The sequence below is a fragment of the Vipera ursinii genome (genome assembly GCF_947247035.1).
Source record: "Vipera ursinii genome assembly, chromosome: 13".
Classification (NCBI taxonomy): Eukaryota; Metazoa; Chordata; class Lepidosauria; order Squamata; family Viperidae; genus Vipera; species Vipera ursinii.
This window is the reverse complement of record NC_139526.1, coordinates 17057790-17072957: the sequence shown is the minus strand read 5'-3', so window position 1 is coordinate 17072957 and position 15168 is coordinate 17057790. Positions and strand designations below refer to the sequence as shown.

General features: G+C 42.7%; 1 protein-coding gene and 1 long non-coding RNA gene across 3 annotated transcripts in view; both read left to right on the top strand.

The window, feature by feature from the left end:
• Positions 1-15168, top strand: part of LOC310646477 — a 417476-nt gene that overhangs the window by 311819 nt on the left and 90489 nt on the right. The gene's annotated exons all lie outside the window — the stretch shown is intronic.
• The window catches only part of SDK1 (sidekick cell adhesion molecule 1), a 331319-nt gene that overhangs the window by 242209 nt on the left and 73942 nt on the right, over positions 1-15168 (top strand). For both annotated transcript variants that reach the window (XM_083372962.1, XM_083372961.1), the window contains exons 23-24: positions 9796-9905; positions 14194-14344. In XM_083372962.1, coding sequence (XP_083229088.1) covers positions 9796-9905; positions 14194-14344 — 261 coding nt within the window. The remainder of the gene's footprint in view (positions 1-9795; positions 9906-14193; positions 14345-15168) is intronic.

The following is a 15168-nucleotide window of genomic DNA, read 5'->3' as shown; positions in this document are numbered from 1 at the left end:
TCGCTCCTTCGTTCCTTTCATGTCAGCTTTCATTGTAGAAAAGGAAATTCTCCTCTCTGAGCTCATGGGGGCAGGCAGAAGAAAGCGCATGCCTCAAGCGTTGGCTCAGCTTCTCCACTTCAGCCCGTCTTTCTTTCGAAATTTACTTTTCTCTTTGGCTTAGTTTAAGCTGCCTTTCAGAAGATTGCAAGAGCATGGAGTCGGGTTTGGTCAGGATGGCTGTCATAACGCGGCGTTTCTCGACACCTTGAAGAGGCGTGGACTTCAACTCCTAGAATTAAAAACAATCACAACAACAACCATGAAAAGCTGGCTGGACAATTTTGGGAGTTGAAGTGATTTTCTTTAATGAAGGAAAAAAAAAAGACGAGGGGTGACATGATTAGCAGCCTTCCAATATCTCAGGGGCTGCCCCAAAGAAGAGGGGGAATCAAGCTATTCTCCAAAGGACCTGAAGGCAGGGTGAGAAAGCAACGGATGGAAACTAATCAAGGAGAGAAGCAACCTGGAACTAAGGAGAAATTTCCTGACAGGGAGAACAATTAACCCAGAGGAACAACCTGCCTCCAGAAGTGGTGGGTGCTCCAACGCTGGAAGTTTTTAAGAGAAGACTGGACAACCATTTGTATGAAAGGATTTCCTGCTTGAGCTGGGGGTTGGACTAGAAAATTTGCTTCAAGGTCCCTTCCAACTCGTTTATTCTGTTAAGTCCACTCTTCTTCAAAGAGTCAAAGTTGAGAGATATTGCTCTAATACAAGAAGGTGGAAGTCATCGTCTCTGCGCTGCAGTTAATTAGGTCTTCAAATGCTCAAGAAGGGCAGCATATTGTACAATGTTTGATCTTGAAAACGGGTCCTCCCTCCAAGCTTGCAAAAGGATTTATGCCGTCTCCAGAGAAATCAGAGTATAAGCTTGCATCGGAGGAGATGATCCTATTTTCCAAGAAATCTGTGCCTTTAATAATCAGCATAAAAGAGGAAAAGTGAGAGTATCTCCAGGCACAGCAGCTCTTTTGAGGTCTTCAGGAGAAAGTCAACACCATGAAAACTGCACGGGGAGGGGGCCTCATTCCAAATCCAAGGAATTTATCTCCTCCTGGGTGGAGAAATCCGAGTTTAGCTTCTATTATGGGAGTTTCTATGCTAAGCAGAATGTCAGGGGGATTAAGTTATGGGACCTGAAAAGCAGAACTGGCCGGCTTGCCTTGTACAATGGGCTTTCAATCACTCACGTGCCCAACTCGGCGGTTATTGCTGGAGCCAGATAGGCTTGAAAATTCTCAGTCATTGGGAAATCCTCTTTGCCCCTCCTGCTCAGAATATCCTTCTTGGTTTCTGTCATTCCATTCTGCATACTAAATCCATTCCTCCTATTTTCTTCTGTTAATCAAATTGTGGTCCTTCCTTCCTTCCTTCCTTCCTTCCTTCCTTCCTTCCTTCCTTCCTTCCTTCCTTCCTTCCTTCCTTCCTTCCCATTTGCAGATCCCTTTAATAGCATCCATGGGTATTTCTTAGGTTTGATACTGAGTCTTGCAACTGTCTTGGACTAGATTCTTTGTTGGTCAAAACGCTTTTGGAGATCTGATGTAAGGTGAATGCAGGAAGTAGTAGTCCTAAGAGCTTTTTCTATTTTCACTTGGTTTGGGGATAGATGGCTGGGTGGAAATCCTTCCCACTCTAAGCAACAGGAAGGAAGAGGCTCCCAAATGTTTTGAAGACCTCCCCAAGCCCAACCTGTCTACCTGCCCCCTCCAGAGCTTCGGAAAGAGGAGGCCTCCAACATCACCAAAGTTCCTCACCTTTCAGACTCAACCCACCTCCACGTGTCCTCTACTTGAGGTGTCCTTCCTCAAAGCTTGACCCACACACTTTCTGGATGTGAAGGAATCCAGGGAAGCACACAAGAAATCTGCCCTAAAATTCTTGAGCACTCCAAGGCCGAGAATCAATTTGATGTCAGGCTCATTTTAAATAATTGTACTTGGCTTTATTGAGCGGCTCAACATTAAACCCTCCAGGAGCAAAGCTCTGCCTCTGCCTTGATTGAATTCTCCTCCTTTTCCAGCTGCAACTTCTCTCTCTCTCACACACACACACACCCTTTGCTTTCCTTTCTGCAGTTCAAAAAGCTTTTCAGATGGGCTGTGATTCCTCAAATGCCATCTTTGACTTTTGCCCTGAGCTGTCATTTCTTTGCGTTAGGGGAGCAGCAGTGGAACAGTTACCAAGGATGTTGATCTTCCTTCTGAATTCTCTTCTTGCTGTTGACATGATCCCATTGCCTGCAGTAGCATTCGCTTGGGATCTGCATTAAACATCTGCATAGGATGTTCCCAGATGTTATGATTAATCCCTCTTACAGAGAATGGATTGGGGTGGAAACTGAAGACCCTGTTAAAAAAAGAAAGAAAGAAAAAGAACATTCCAACTTCTAAAATGGATCCCTGGATTACCAATACTGAGGAATTGGGTATGTCTAGTCTAGTGAAAAAAGGACTAGGGGGGGATGACATGATAGCATGGTTCCAATATTTGAGGGGCTTCCACAAAGGAAGAGGGGGTCGACCTATTCTCCAAAGCACCAGAAGGCAAGACAAGAAACAATGGATGGAAACTAATCAAGGAGTGAAGCAATCTAGAACTAAGGAGGAATTTCCTGACAGTGAGAACAACTAACCAGTGGAATGACTTGCCTCCAGATGTGGGTGCTCCATCACTGGAGGTTTTTAAGAAGAGACTGGACAGCTACTTGTCTGGAAAGGTATAAGTGGAATTTTCCTCCAGTGGGATTTTCCCATGTATTTTACCAGGAAACATAGATAGGGGCAGCCTAGAAAAGTCAGTGCCCTCCTAACCATACCCAAGCATTCCAAATTTGCTGGTGATGTCCATTTTGCTCTCAGAGTTCATGGTGACCTAACCTTAGCCCTAAGTGGAATTTTCCTCCAATGGGATTTTCCCATGTATTTTACCAGGAAACATAGATAGGGCAGCCTAGAAAAGTCAGTGCCCTCCTAACCATACCCTAGAACTCTGAGTTTGTTGGCAATGTCCATTTTGCTCTCAGAGTTCATGGTGACATAACCTTAGCCCTAAGTGGAATTTTCCTCCAATGGGATTTTCCCATGTATTTTACCAGGAAACATAGATAGGGCAGGCTAGAAAAGTCAATGCCCTCCTAACCGTACCCAAGCAGTCCGAGGTTTTTAACATTGTACATTTTGCTCAATGAGTTCATGGTGACATAACCCTAACCCTATGGTCTCCTTGAGTAGGAGGTTGGACTAGAAGACCTCCAAGGTCCCTTCCAACTCTGTTATTCTGTTAATGTTTGACAGTGTAACCCAGGCTCTGCCGTCAGCAGCTGCCTCTGGCAGTAGCTTCTTGTTTCACATCCCTTGCTGTACTTTGCAAGGTTTCATTTTTAGAGCTGATGTTTTTTCCCCTTTGTCATTCTAAATGGTTATGTCTGCAATATCCTTGGAAATAGTTTATGGGTCACAGATTGAAAGCTTTTATTATGCTTCATTAGACAGGATCAAAATTGGCATCTGGATGGGTGTTTTTTAAAAAAAACAAATAAACAAAAAGACTTAGAAGAGTTTAGTCGTAACTGTTCTAACAGGGTTTTTTGGGGAGGGTCGTCTATTTAACTACTGAAAAATAGAATTTTTGAAATGCAGTAAGAAAATGTATTTAATACCCTGTGATGTAAAGGATAAATGAAAACGTTTCTGCCATGATCCACTGCTAATCTTCAATATATAACTCTCTCTGGGATTGTGCTCATTTTATGTTTTGTAGTCTGATACAGATTTATGGGGACAATATGTGCAGGCTTCTAAAGATTAGAAAACAAGCTTGATTGGTATCCCAAACTTCCCTTTTCATTTCAAGTATAATTAAAAATAAGCATGGGTAAAAATCTCCCAAATGTCAGCAGTCTAGTGAAAATTTTATAGGAGAACATCACACTCTAGAGGGATTTGGGAGTGATAGGAGTGGAATGCACAGAACAGAAAAGTTGGTTGATCACTGATGAGGCATACCCACAAATAAAAGTTTGTCCCTTCCCCTTAAAACTCTGAATTTGCAATCAGTACAATACTAGATCCACATTTCTACATCTGTGGGAGAAGTGGCAGAACCTGGAGGCAGAGTGAAGAGAGGAATCAGCCTAGAATCCCTGTGTAGTCACAAGCAGACTACGTCCAACCCCCTTTAACTGCCGTTGACCTTTGTCTAACTCCAAGGAGGTGCTGTCCTTTAGTTGAGAAGATTTCTGTTCACGAGGCTTTTTAGCAATGAATCAGTCGTATTGTGGACTCAATCTTTCGCCCCCTGGCAGTTCTCGCCATCAAAAATGTACAGTAGAAGGAGAAAGTGGAACACAGTCTTTAACATCAAGTCTGACTTGAACGCACAAAATTATATTATTATAAAACACAGCTTTGGGGCTTCTCCAAAATTCTGTGTTTTCAGATGGTGTGATTCAAGTCCCAAAATTCTCAGCAATAACTGTATTACTGGTAGAATATTTGCAGCTCAAGGTTGAACTCTGGAGATCCTTAGTGCTCTCTGAGCTTCGTTGTTTGCTTGCCGACGTTTCTTCGCCAAACTAGGCAACATCATCAGTTCATCATCACTGAGGGTGTTACCTAGTTTGGCAACGAATTGTCTGCAAGCAAACAACCAAGCTCAGAGAGCACCAAGGACCCCACAATAATTGCATTGGACTTGGAAGAATTGGAGAGCACAAATTCACCTGTCTGGAGAGCAGGAGGATCCAGGAGAGAGTGGGCTGAAATAAGGTGCCAGACCCTTAAGCCTGTGGCCCAAAGCACTTGCTGCAATTCCTCAAGAACATCTCAGTTAAACAGAGCAGTGAAAAATCTGTGAGAAAGCAAGAAGGCAAAGGAAAGAAATCCATTCACCGGTAGGCTTGTTCATGTGGACTTTCATACTCTTCTTTAAGTCGAAAACATAAAGTTGGAATTACTCTTCAAGCCAATTCTTGCACGGCCAAACAGGGCAGCTGGAAAATACTCATTAACCCAGGTGCCTGTTGCTTGGTTTTCTCTAATGGAAACCTAGTCTCTTTCCAATCATCATTAAGTCTGCAGAATGAATCTCTCTCTTCAGCATCCTTGCAAAAGTTTTGGCTTGGCTGTGAATGCTTTCTTCTGTCCTTCTGCCCCCTCCCTCCCAGCTCCTAACTTGAAACAGAAGGAGCAAGGGTGCCTTTTGACTTTGCGAAAGCAGCCCTCTTCATCAGCAGTAAATGAAGTCCATCATTTTGGGGGATGACAGATGGCACTTGGAGAGGATAAGTTGGAGAACGACCAGATTCAAGGTTTTCTAGGAGATATTAAAGGACAGGCTTTACCAAACTTTCTAGCACATAAATCGAACCCTGCAGGATTTTGCTCCGGTCATTGAGATGGTAGGGAATTTGGCCAGCTCAACATCATGACTCAGAAGAAAAGTCTCTTGAGCTCTAGGAACGTTACTCCATTGTCGCTGTGGCTAGAATTGCAGCTGCAATGAATTAACGGGTTTTCTGGGCAGGTGGCCAAACTATGAATCTTGAAACCATCTACAGAATCATCTTCTAGTTTGTTGATATAATGAGTTGTGGAACATTCTTCCCCCGCCTCGAAGTCAGGTTAGCTCCATCCCTGTTAATGTTCCTGAAGTCCCTCAAGACCTGGTTATGTGACTGGACATAATTGGGACTTCCAGGGAACCAATAAGATCTTCAGATGGCTCCACTATTGATGTCTCCACTCTTTCTCTGCTTGTGGCTTACGTATTTTCTTTGTTAATATAGCTTAGTTTTCAATATTGGTTTTTTAAAATATTTATATAATGTTTGTATTTACATAATTCTCATTCTTATTTGATTGTTGTACGGTGCCCAGAGTCTCTTCTTGCAAGAGAGTGATATTGATGATAGACAGACAGACAGGCAAACAGACAGATAGACAGATGATATAGGATGGATGGATGGATGAGTAGGTAGGTAGGTAGATGATAAATAGATAATAGATGATGGATGGATGGATGGATGGATGATAGATAGATAGATAGATAGATAGATAGATAGATAGATAGATAGATAGATAGATAGATAGATAGATAGAGATGGACTGACGGACAGACAGACAGACAATGGGTGGATGGCAGTATTATTGCTAGTAGATTGTGGAGAAACCTCTTCTCATTTAAGACATTCCTTTTCAAAATCTAGACGCATGCCCAAAGCTACATCAGCAATCAAAAGTACTACTCGAGGCCATTGGTCAAAACTGAGCTGTTGATGCCTTAGGGATGCTGTCAAAGTCCATGTAATTCGTCGTGATAAGAATACACTTTATCAAACAAATCAATTTACAAATAGAAGAAATACTGTATTGCAATAGACAAAGGGAATTCTGAGATATCTGAAAGGGGAGTACTATGTAGCCCATTCCACTGCCAAATTCTCAGGGCAGAACCAGTAAAAGAAATAAGGCTGAACTAAACAGAATAAGATGGACTCCTGTTGACTTTCCAGTGTTTCTGGGAAGAGCTGGCTCAGGAAAAAAAATGCTTCAGGATAATCTTATTTTGGGGGGAACGAGATATCTTTCTATTCTTTTCCATTCTTTTTTCCTTTGCCTGCCTTCCTTCCTTCCTTCCTTCCTTCCTTCCTTCCTTCCTTCCTTCCTTCCTTCCTTCCCTCCCTCCCTCCCTCCTTCCTTCCTTCCTTCCTTTTTCTCTTTTCTTTCTTTCTTTCTTTCAACGCTCATAAACTTTTCCTATTATCTTTTTTTCCTATCTGATTTTCTCATGCATGAAAGCAAGCAGGTTCTCCAAATCTTTGGTTATTTTTTTTAAATATCAGTGTGTTCATTTTTTTTATTTCACTTTATGTGAAAGGAGAATGAAGTTATATGTGCCTTATCTCATGCAGGTCAAGATGTTTTTGACCTTATAATGCCATCATCCTGATTTACAGAGGATCTACATGACATGCTTCCTAAAAGGTCTATTAAAATGTATTAGAATTAATTTTTCACATCTCCCTCCAACTGCACCTATGAACCGAGATAATAATGAAAAGCTGGATGTCGAAAGACAAGTATCTTTTGATACATTGTACGATTTTATATGCATCTATGATTGGGATATATAAACACAAATAAATAACAAAACAGGAAGTAATACTTCTCAAAATCCCTTCCAAATTATTCCCAAAATTCACATTACAATTTGGGCACTGAAGGCACACAAGTCCATAATGCACAGTTAAGACTTTACAGACAGACTTCTCAATGATTTTCAATAGATTCCCAGTTGGAGTCCTCACCCAGTCTCTCTCCATCAAAATCCAATTTAGATTTAGATGGAGAGGGACTGGGCGAGGAGTCAAACCGGGAATTAGCTTTTCATCTTTATGTAGTCACAAAAGAGCAAGCCCCCTCGAATGCTGTTGAACCTTAGCTAGCCTTACCCAGATGCAAACTGTCAGTCTGAGAAGATTCCTGCATTATAGGTTTGAGCAAAAAAAAAACTTAACTGTGCTCTTCACGTGTGGAGCTGGTTGTTCCCGCCTGACCGATTTTCAGTGTCAACAAAGCCATTAAGATTCATTCATTGCATAAAGTGGGCCTCTTGATGTCATTCTCCCTTTAGAGCTTGGTAAAGAATCTGGGATTCAGACAATTTTATGCTTTAGCTGATCATTAAATCGAAAACAGCTGAATCAATTTAAGGCCTCTTTTGTAAAAGGAAAAACACCGCTATTGAGGCTGATTGCCTAAATGTGCCCAATTTCAATGGCTGAAATAGAAACCTTATAAATTATAAATAGTAGGTTGAGAGCATCATATTGAAAGCTCAGGTGTTTTTCTTAAACTCTTCAGAGATCACCTCTGTGCAGACTATACTAGTGGTCTAACCGTGGTGTAACAGCTTCCTATGTTCCTTCCAATGTTTCTTAGTTCACTTCCGTAACTGGCCAGACATTAGCAGACCCTCTTCCCGGTATCTAGATGCCTTCTCTCATATTGTAGCTCAGCTCCTAGGTCCAGAGAAGTCAACAGCCCTGGCCATTGAACGATATCTAACGACATCTAAGGAGAACATCAACAAACAGCACCCTGGCTCCTTCTGATAGTAGAATGATGTGCTTTTAACTGGGGCACATTGCAAATAGAGATTTTGGCTTCTGCCAACTTAGAGGAAAAGCTTTCTCTGTTCTCATTCTCTGTGCGTTTCCATCTCAGAAGGTGAATTGTGTGTTCCTTTTCCTAGTGGCCAACTAATTTAGCTCAGCTCCAAATGCTTGCTAGACATTTCTACTGAGAGAAGGCGATGCGCTCGGCTGCCTTTGTCACTATTGTGGCACAGCTCTGGGCAATTTCCAGGTGCACTAGACATAATGATCGTCCCCAGATCGCAGGCATTCTGTCTACGGCCTCTTGAGCCCCATAGGCAGGTAACTCACCACCTGTCATCCAGCTGGCTTTTCAAGGAGGAATCTTTCCACATTCCAGACATGTCCTGAGTCAGCTGTTCCCTTTGAGACCATACCAATAATCTCCTCTAATTACAAAAACCTGCCTTTTGGTTTGCATGCTCACTCGAGACAATTCTTCTCAGCGCTTGCCAAGGCAGTTCCATTTGTCGCTCCAGAAGGACAACATTTGAACAAAGATAACATTCAAATTGTTGCCACTGTTCCAGTTCCTTTGATTTTTTTTCCCCCTCTCTGTGGTCCCCCTGCTGTAGACTCTAAGCTCCTTCACTATTCCTTTGGTACACTGATGCAAATTGAATGTATATTTACAATATTACATTGGTGTCCTGCCCATCTTTCAAGGTGTTTAGAGCATTTATTGCATTTATTCCTCCTCCAGCTAACTTTGTGTAATTAGTTTGAAGGGACGGGAATCCAAACATCAAGTTGAGTTTGTGACTGTAATACACAGAAGGGATTCTACCAGGGCACACTGGCTTGCTACTGGGAGTTGGGGGGAAAAAACATTGAGGAAGAACCTTTAATGAAGTGTTAATACCACATTACAATGCCTTGGTAAGACCACACTAGAAGCATTGCATTCAGTTTTGCTTGCCATGGTATACAAAAAGATGTCGAGACTCTAGAACAGGGGTCTTCAAACTTGGCCCTTTTATGACTTGTGGACTTCAATTCCCAGAATTCCTCAGCCAGACACGCTGGCTGAGGAATTCTGGGAGTTGAAGTCCACAAGTCATAAAAGGGCCAAGTTTGAAGACCCCTGCTCTAGAAAGAGTGCAGAGAAGAGCAACAAAGATGATTAGGGAGCTGGAGACTAAAACATGTGAAGAATGGTTGCAGGAATTGGTTATATCTAGTCTAGCGAAAAGAAGGACTAGGGGTGACATGATAGCAGTCTTCCAATATCTCAGGGGCTGCCCCAAAGAAGGGGGGGGTGGTTCAACCTATTCTCCAAAGCCCCTAAAGACAGGACAAGAAGCAACAGATGGAAACTAAACAAGGAGAGAAGCAACCTGAAACTACGGAGAAATTTCCTGCTAGAGAGAACAACCAGTCAGTGGAACGACTTGCCTCCAGAAGTTGTGGGGGCTCCAACACTGGAGGTTTTTAATAAGAGACTGGACAGCCTTTTGTCTGAAATGGTGCAGAGTCTCCTCCTTGAGCAGGGGGGTTGGACTAGATGACCTCAAAGGTCCCTTCCAACTCTTGTCATTCTTATTTGAGTGTGTGGCCACCCAAATGCACAAACCCGCCTTTTCTCCTTCCCGTAGGTTGGCGTCATAGGAGAGGAAGAAGAGTGGATAACTTTGTGCCAAGTGGAGAAGGAGTCGAATGCTCAATTGTTGGAGATCCCAAACCTCACACCTTACACTCATTACAGGTAAAAATAAAAAAAACATCAAAACCCCCAAACAGCTGGCGATTGAATGCTTGCATCTACTGGCAGGTTGCAGGCAGCGGGGAAGCGGCATTAGGATCCCCCAAGCAGTCGGTGGGAGGGACAGTGGGAGGGTGGGGGAAAAAAAAACCCGCTTGCTCGGAAGAGCTTAAATTTGCACCTCCACAGAGTTTGCCCTGAAATGACTCAGCTTGGTGCATTTCCATTGTCATTCTCCACAGAGTAAAATAATTAACCTGGGGAAGAGAACAAGGTGCAAATAGCCCTGCTTAAGCTGAACGTGTTCACACTTCCCGCGGCTGAGAATCTGCCCCCTCTAAAAAGCTCTCCTGATTTAATTGATTTTGGTTTCTTTGTAGATAAAACAGCACTGCGGTGGCTTGTTTAGAGACAGTGATTCTTTTTTTGTAAGTGGAGTCAATGGCATTGTTAATATTATTGTGTGAAGCTCTGCTTCTCCCATCCCTACTGCATTTAGTGGAACTCAAAAGAAATTTCAGGATTAAACCAGGTGTGGTCAGGGACACAGCTTGGTTATTTATTTTTAGTTATTAGATATTTTTTTTAAATCCTGCCTTTATTATTTTATAAGTAACTCAAGGCAGCGAACACATTTAATACTCCTTCTTCCTCCTCCTATTTACCCCAGGTAAGTTGGGCTGAAAAAGAGATACTGGCCTTGGATCATCCAGCCAGCTTTTGTACCTAGAGCAGGACTAGAACTCACCGACTCCTGGTGATTGGCCCAAAGTCACCCAGCTAGCTTTCATGGCTAAGGTGGGACTAGAACTCACCATCTCTTGGTGATTGACCCAAAATCACCCAGTTGGCTCTCCTGTTTAAGGTGGGACTAGAACTCACCTCACCGTCTCCTGGTGATTGGCCCAAAGTCACCCAGCTATCTTTCATGGCTAAGGTGGGACTAAAACTCACCATCTCTTGTTGATTGACCCAAAATCACCCAGTTGGCTTTCCTGTTTAAGGTGGGACTAGAACTCACCTCACCATCTCCTGGTGATTGGCCCAAAGTCACCCAGCTATCTTTCATGGCTAAGGTGGGACTAAAACTCACCATCTCTTGGTGATTGACCCAAAATCACCCCGTTGGCTTTCCTGCTTAAGGTGGGACTAGAACTCACCTCACCATCTCCTGGTGATTGGCCCAAAGTCACCCAGCTATCTTTCATGTCTAAGGCAGGACTAGAACTCACCCTCTCCTGGTTTCTGGGCCAACACCTTAACCGCAATGCCAAACTGTCTCTCTTCATTCTCATTCATTCTCATTATAATGAGTCGAGTCTCAAATGACAGTGTTAAACATGGTCAGAAGATCCTCAGAAGTTTAGGTTATCAACTGAGCATCCAGAAGGTATTGCCATTCTATCTTACCTGGTCCATTTCCTAGGATTTTCTGACAAAGATCTTGCCTAGCCTTCGGAGACTGAGACTAGAGCTGTGGCTTATTATGAAGAGCAAATGCTTGATCTATGGAGAATTTACAACATCTCATTTACTGGGAATTTTGTCTGCAGATCTGAAACACACCAAATCATAGATTGCTGCTTTTATGCCAATGGTTCTTGAATGACCCACTGGCATACTTTTTATATAAAAAGATGTTGAAGTTAAAAAAAAAGCTCAAAAAATCATTTACATCCGGTGCTGTACCAGAAATAGTCAAGATTTTGGTACCATGTAAGTCCTCCTTCTCATTTTTATGCAAATTACTTTCTTAACTACTGTGGGTTCTTTTATTGCTTCCGATTCCCCCAAATTAAGCCCAAACATAAAATTAAGGCTTTTTAAAATTTCTCAGCAAAATGCTGGCAGATGCAATGAAATTTCTCCCCCTGTTCGTATTCATTCTCCAGGATCTTCTAGCATCTTTTTGACAAAGATGTTTTAGACGAATTCAGAGAATTAGGAATAAAAACAATGGCGTGCAATGCTGCAGTTTTAATCTACTGAATTCATGCTTTGCAACGGCTTTGCGATCAAAGGGATGAGATTCAGATCAGAAGCAGAAGCCGTCGATTTTGCTATTCATTCTCCGCTTGTAATGTAAATCTTACATTACATTACAAAAATTGTAAAGACTAGAATTTTGCTATTTATGCTCCTGTAATGTAAATGTAATTCTTCCCGCTGAAGTCACAGGGACTAAGAGAGATAGCAAGAGGAAAACACACACAATAGAGAAAATCGTAAATTGGAATAAATTGTTTTGAATTCTCGGTGTAGTTTGGCCAGCCCTGTGACAGAAATGCATGTTAGATGCATTCAGTTCCGACAGTACATAATTATTTTGATACGATCATACGGAGGCATTCTTCTGGCTTTAGAGCAATTCCACGCTTTCATTAAACCAGACTTACCCATCCATTTAAAAAGCTGAGATCACAGCTGCATGATTGCGGCACCCAAGGGGCCAAATTTTTTAAAAAAGGGAAAGGAAAAATGAAGGAAAAAAGATGGAGAACCCTCCTCTCTCTCTTTTCCTTTCAAGAAGCCATCTCCATCTGCAGTCTCAACCCATTTACCAATATCCCTCAGGCTCATTGGCAGGTTGACGCCGGAAAAAGGCAGCCTCCAAAAATTTCCATGGATCGCTGTGCTGATGAATGTGCCACCTGCTCTGTATCCGTGTCTGAATTTGTGGAACAGGAGCAGGGCCAGTTTTTTTAAAAAAAGACTGGCAACTTTCTAGACACATTATTTGATGGAGAAAGTCATTGGAGGCAGTTGCCTGAGCTAGGTTGGACGTACCTGCTCTGCATCCATCTGTTAGGCCATTGTAGATGGCTCTCCTGACTTAATTTCATTTGTCGTGTTTTTGTTCCTTTGGGACTCCTAGAATCATTGCATGAGCGTCGACACAACAGTTAAAAAAGATACCCTATCCAGGTGAAGCCTGGGCTGGTGGGTCCCATTTATCTTGGTGGGACTCAACGTGATGTCCCACCTTCGTAAAAAGAAGGAGGAGGAGGAGGAGGAGGAGGAGGAGGAGGAGGAGGCATGAACTGTTGAATGTAGACTACGTTTTTGTCAAATGCCATTCTTTCCTCTTGTCTGTTGTTAATGTTTGGGAAATTAATGACTTTGTTTTGCTTAGTGCCTATTTTGTTGATGCACCCTCTTAATAAGAACGAAGAGGATGTAGTGTGAACTTTTCTTTCAGTCCTAACATTTTAGTGGGAGAAAAATCCAGGGCAGGTTGAGAAGATGATACCTTAACACAATACGACTTTAACCCAAAGCTTTCTCTTTCCATTATAACGGCTCTGCTTCTGATCACTGGAGCCTAATACTTTTTGTAGCTAGTGCTTTTTCTGGAATTGGAAGGTCCATCTTCCCAAACTACCGCTGTCAGAAGACAAACAACCTGTGGAAAAGAGAGGAGGGTGAATCCATGGGCTGACTTCATGTGGATATTTATCAAACAGGCATTCTTCCTTGTGGTTTGTGTATGTCACACCTATGGGCTTCCTGCCCCTGCACAGACCTATTCAGTACGTTCTGGGACAGAAGCAGATTTATTGAATTATTCTTGAGATTTCCACACTACCACTCTTCATTAGATCTAGCGTGGTTCATAAGAATCAAAATAGTTGAACTGAATAATTTGTCCTGTTCTGTTGTGGGACAGAATATCTAGAAAATGGATGATGATTTTGGGGATACCCATTCAGTCGTGTCTGACTCTTGACGACTCTGTCTCTCCACATCTTCTGATCTCACACTATTCTTTGAGTAAGGGTGTCAGCTTTGATGGTGTCCAGCCACTGGGTTCTCTGGAGGCCTTGTTTGCTTTCGCCGCTAACTCTCCCAAACATCAAGAAAATGGACAATCCTGTGACAATCTTCTCAGCAGTGACCCTTGTTCTTTGAAAATGTTTCCCTCAGCTGCCCACCCCCCAAGTAGGAAGGGTCCCTACCCTATCTGGATCTCATAAATTAACCAACAAGTGTACTAGTCCAGCTAGTTCACTTTTTAATAACGGAGCACCTACGAAATTTTTCTTTATCGTTTGACCTGTTCCTCTAGGTGTGTCTTGCGCAGACATAAATACGTCTTTTTCCTTTCTTGGTTTTAAATGGAACAAGTTGCATTTTGTTTAATTTTTGTAGGTTGGGTCTGTGGCTTCATTATGTAATTAGGTGAAACACTTCTTCAGCTGGAATGGGTGGGCAAAGCTTGCTCTCTTTTCAAGAGAGACCTGAACTTCTAGCTTTTTTATCCTGTGCATCGATGCCTCTCTCTGCCCAACAGGTTCAGGATGAAGCAGGAAAACATTGTTGGCCAAAGCCCATTCAGCCAGCCTTCACGGGTCATTCAGACCCTCCAGGCACCCCCAGATGTGGCACCAGGGAGTGTGACAGTGCGTACTGCCAGTGAGACGAGCCTGTGGGTCCGCTGGGTGGTAAGTTGCCAATCACCGGCTAATGTAGAAGAAAGTAATGGGTAGAATGTCAGCCCCCAAAACACGTGAGGTGTTTGAGAATAACGGAAGCCAATTTGTCAGGCACAAAGGATCCAGACCGTATGCTAAGTTGCAGTTCAGAGATTTGATGTTCAGTCCTGTACACAAGAATCTAGTCAACTAAAAATTCAATGCTAAATCGGCACCAGATCAGGGTCAACAGAATTCAAGAGGGGTTGGATCTTTTGTGGCAATGTAACGATTCTAAGCAGATGGTGCACTTAATCCCACCACCCAACTCTGCCTGCTCTTCTTCCCATGATACTTCCAGAACTGATAGGGACAGGGACGCAAGTCCTAATGGATGATGCTCAAATCCATTGAATTTTTCTTACGTTATTTACTTCCCTACCACTGTTCGGTCATAACTGAGCTTCCGCCTGTCTCCCCTCTATTCTTTTTCGTATCTGCAATTTCTTTGCTGTTTCTTATCTGCATCTGGGCAAGCACAAATCTGAGCCTGACCTTCTCCCTGGGGGGGGGCTCCCTCGCTAGCAGACCAACTACTAAAAAGATAGCAAGACATTTCCAAGACAACATAATGGGACTCAACCATATGTTGCCTCTTTGTTTAAGGCAACACGACTCCAAAGCCAATGAAAAGGAATTCTTGGCCACCAGTGCTGCTCTTAGCTGAATTTCCTAAAAGTTTTAAACTGTAAAGAGAACGGGTTTTCACGTAGAAACAGGAGTGAATGTGGAGGTTATATCTCCTTGATAGATTACAGAGCTGAGTGATTAACTCTGGAAGCAGGTGATAAATG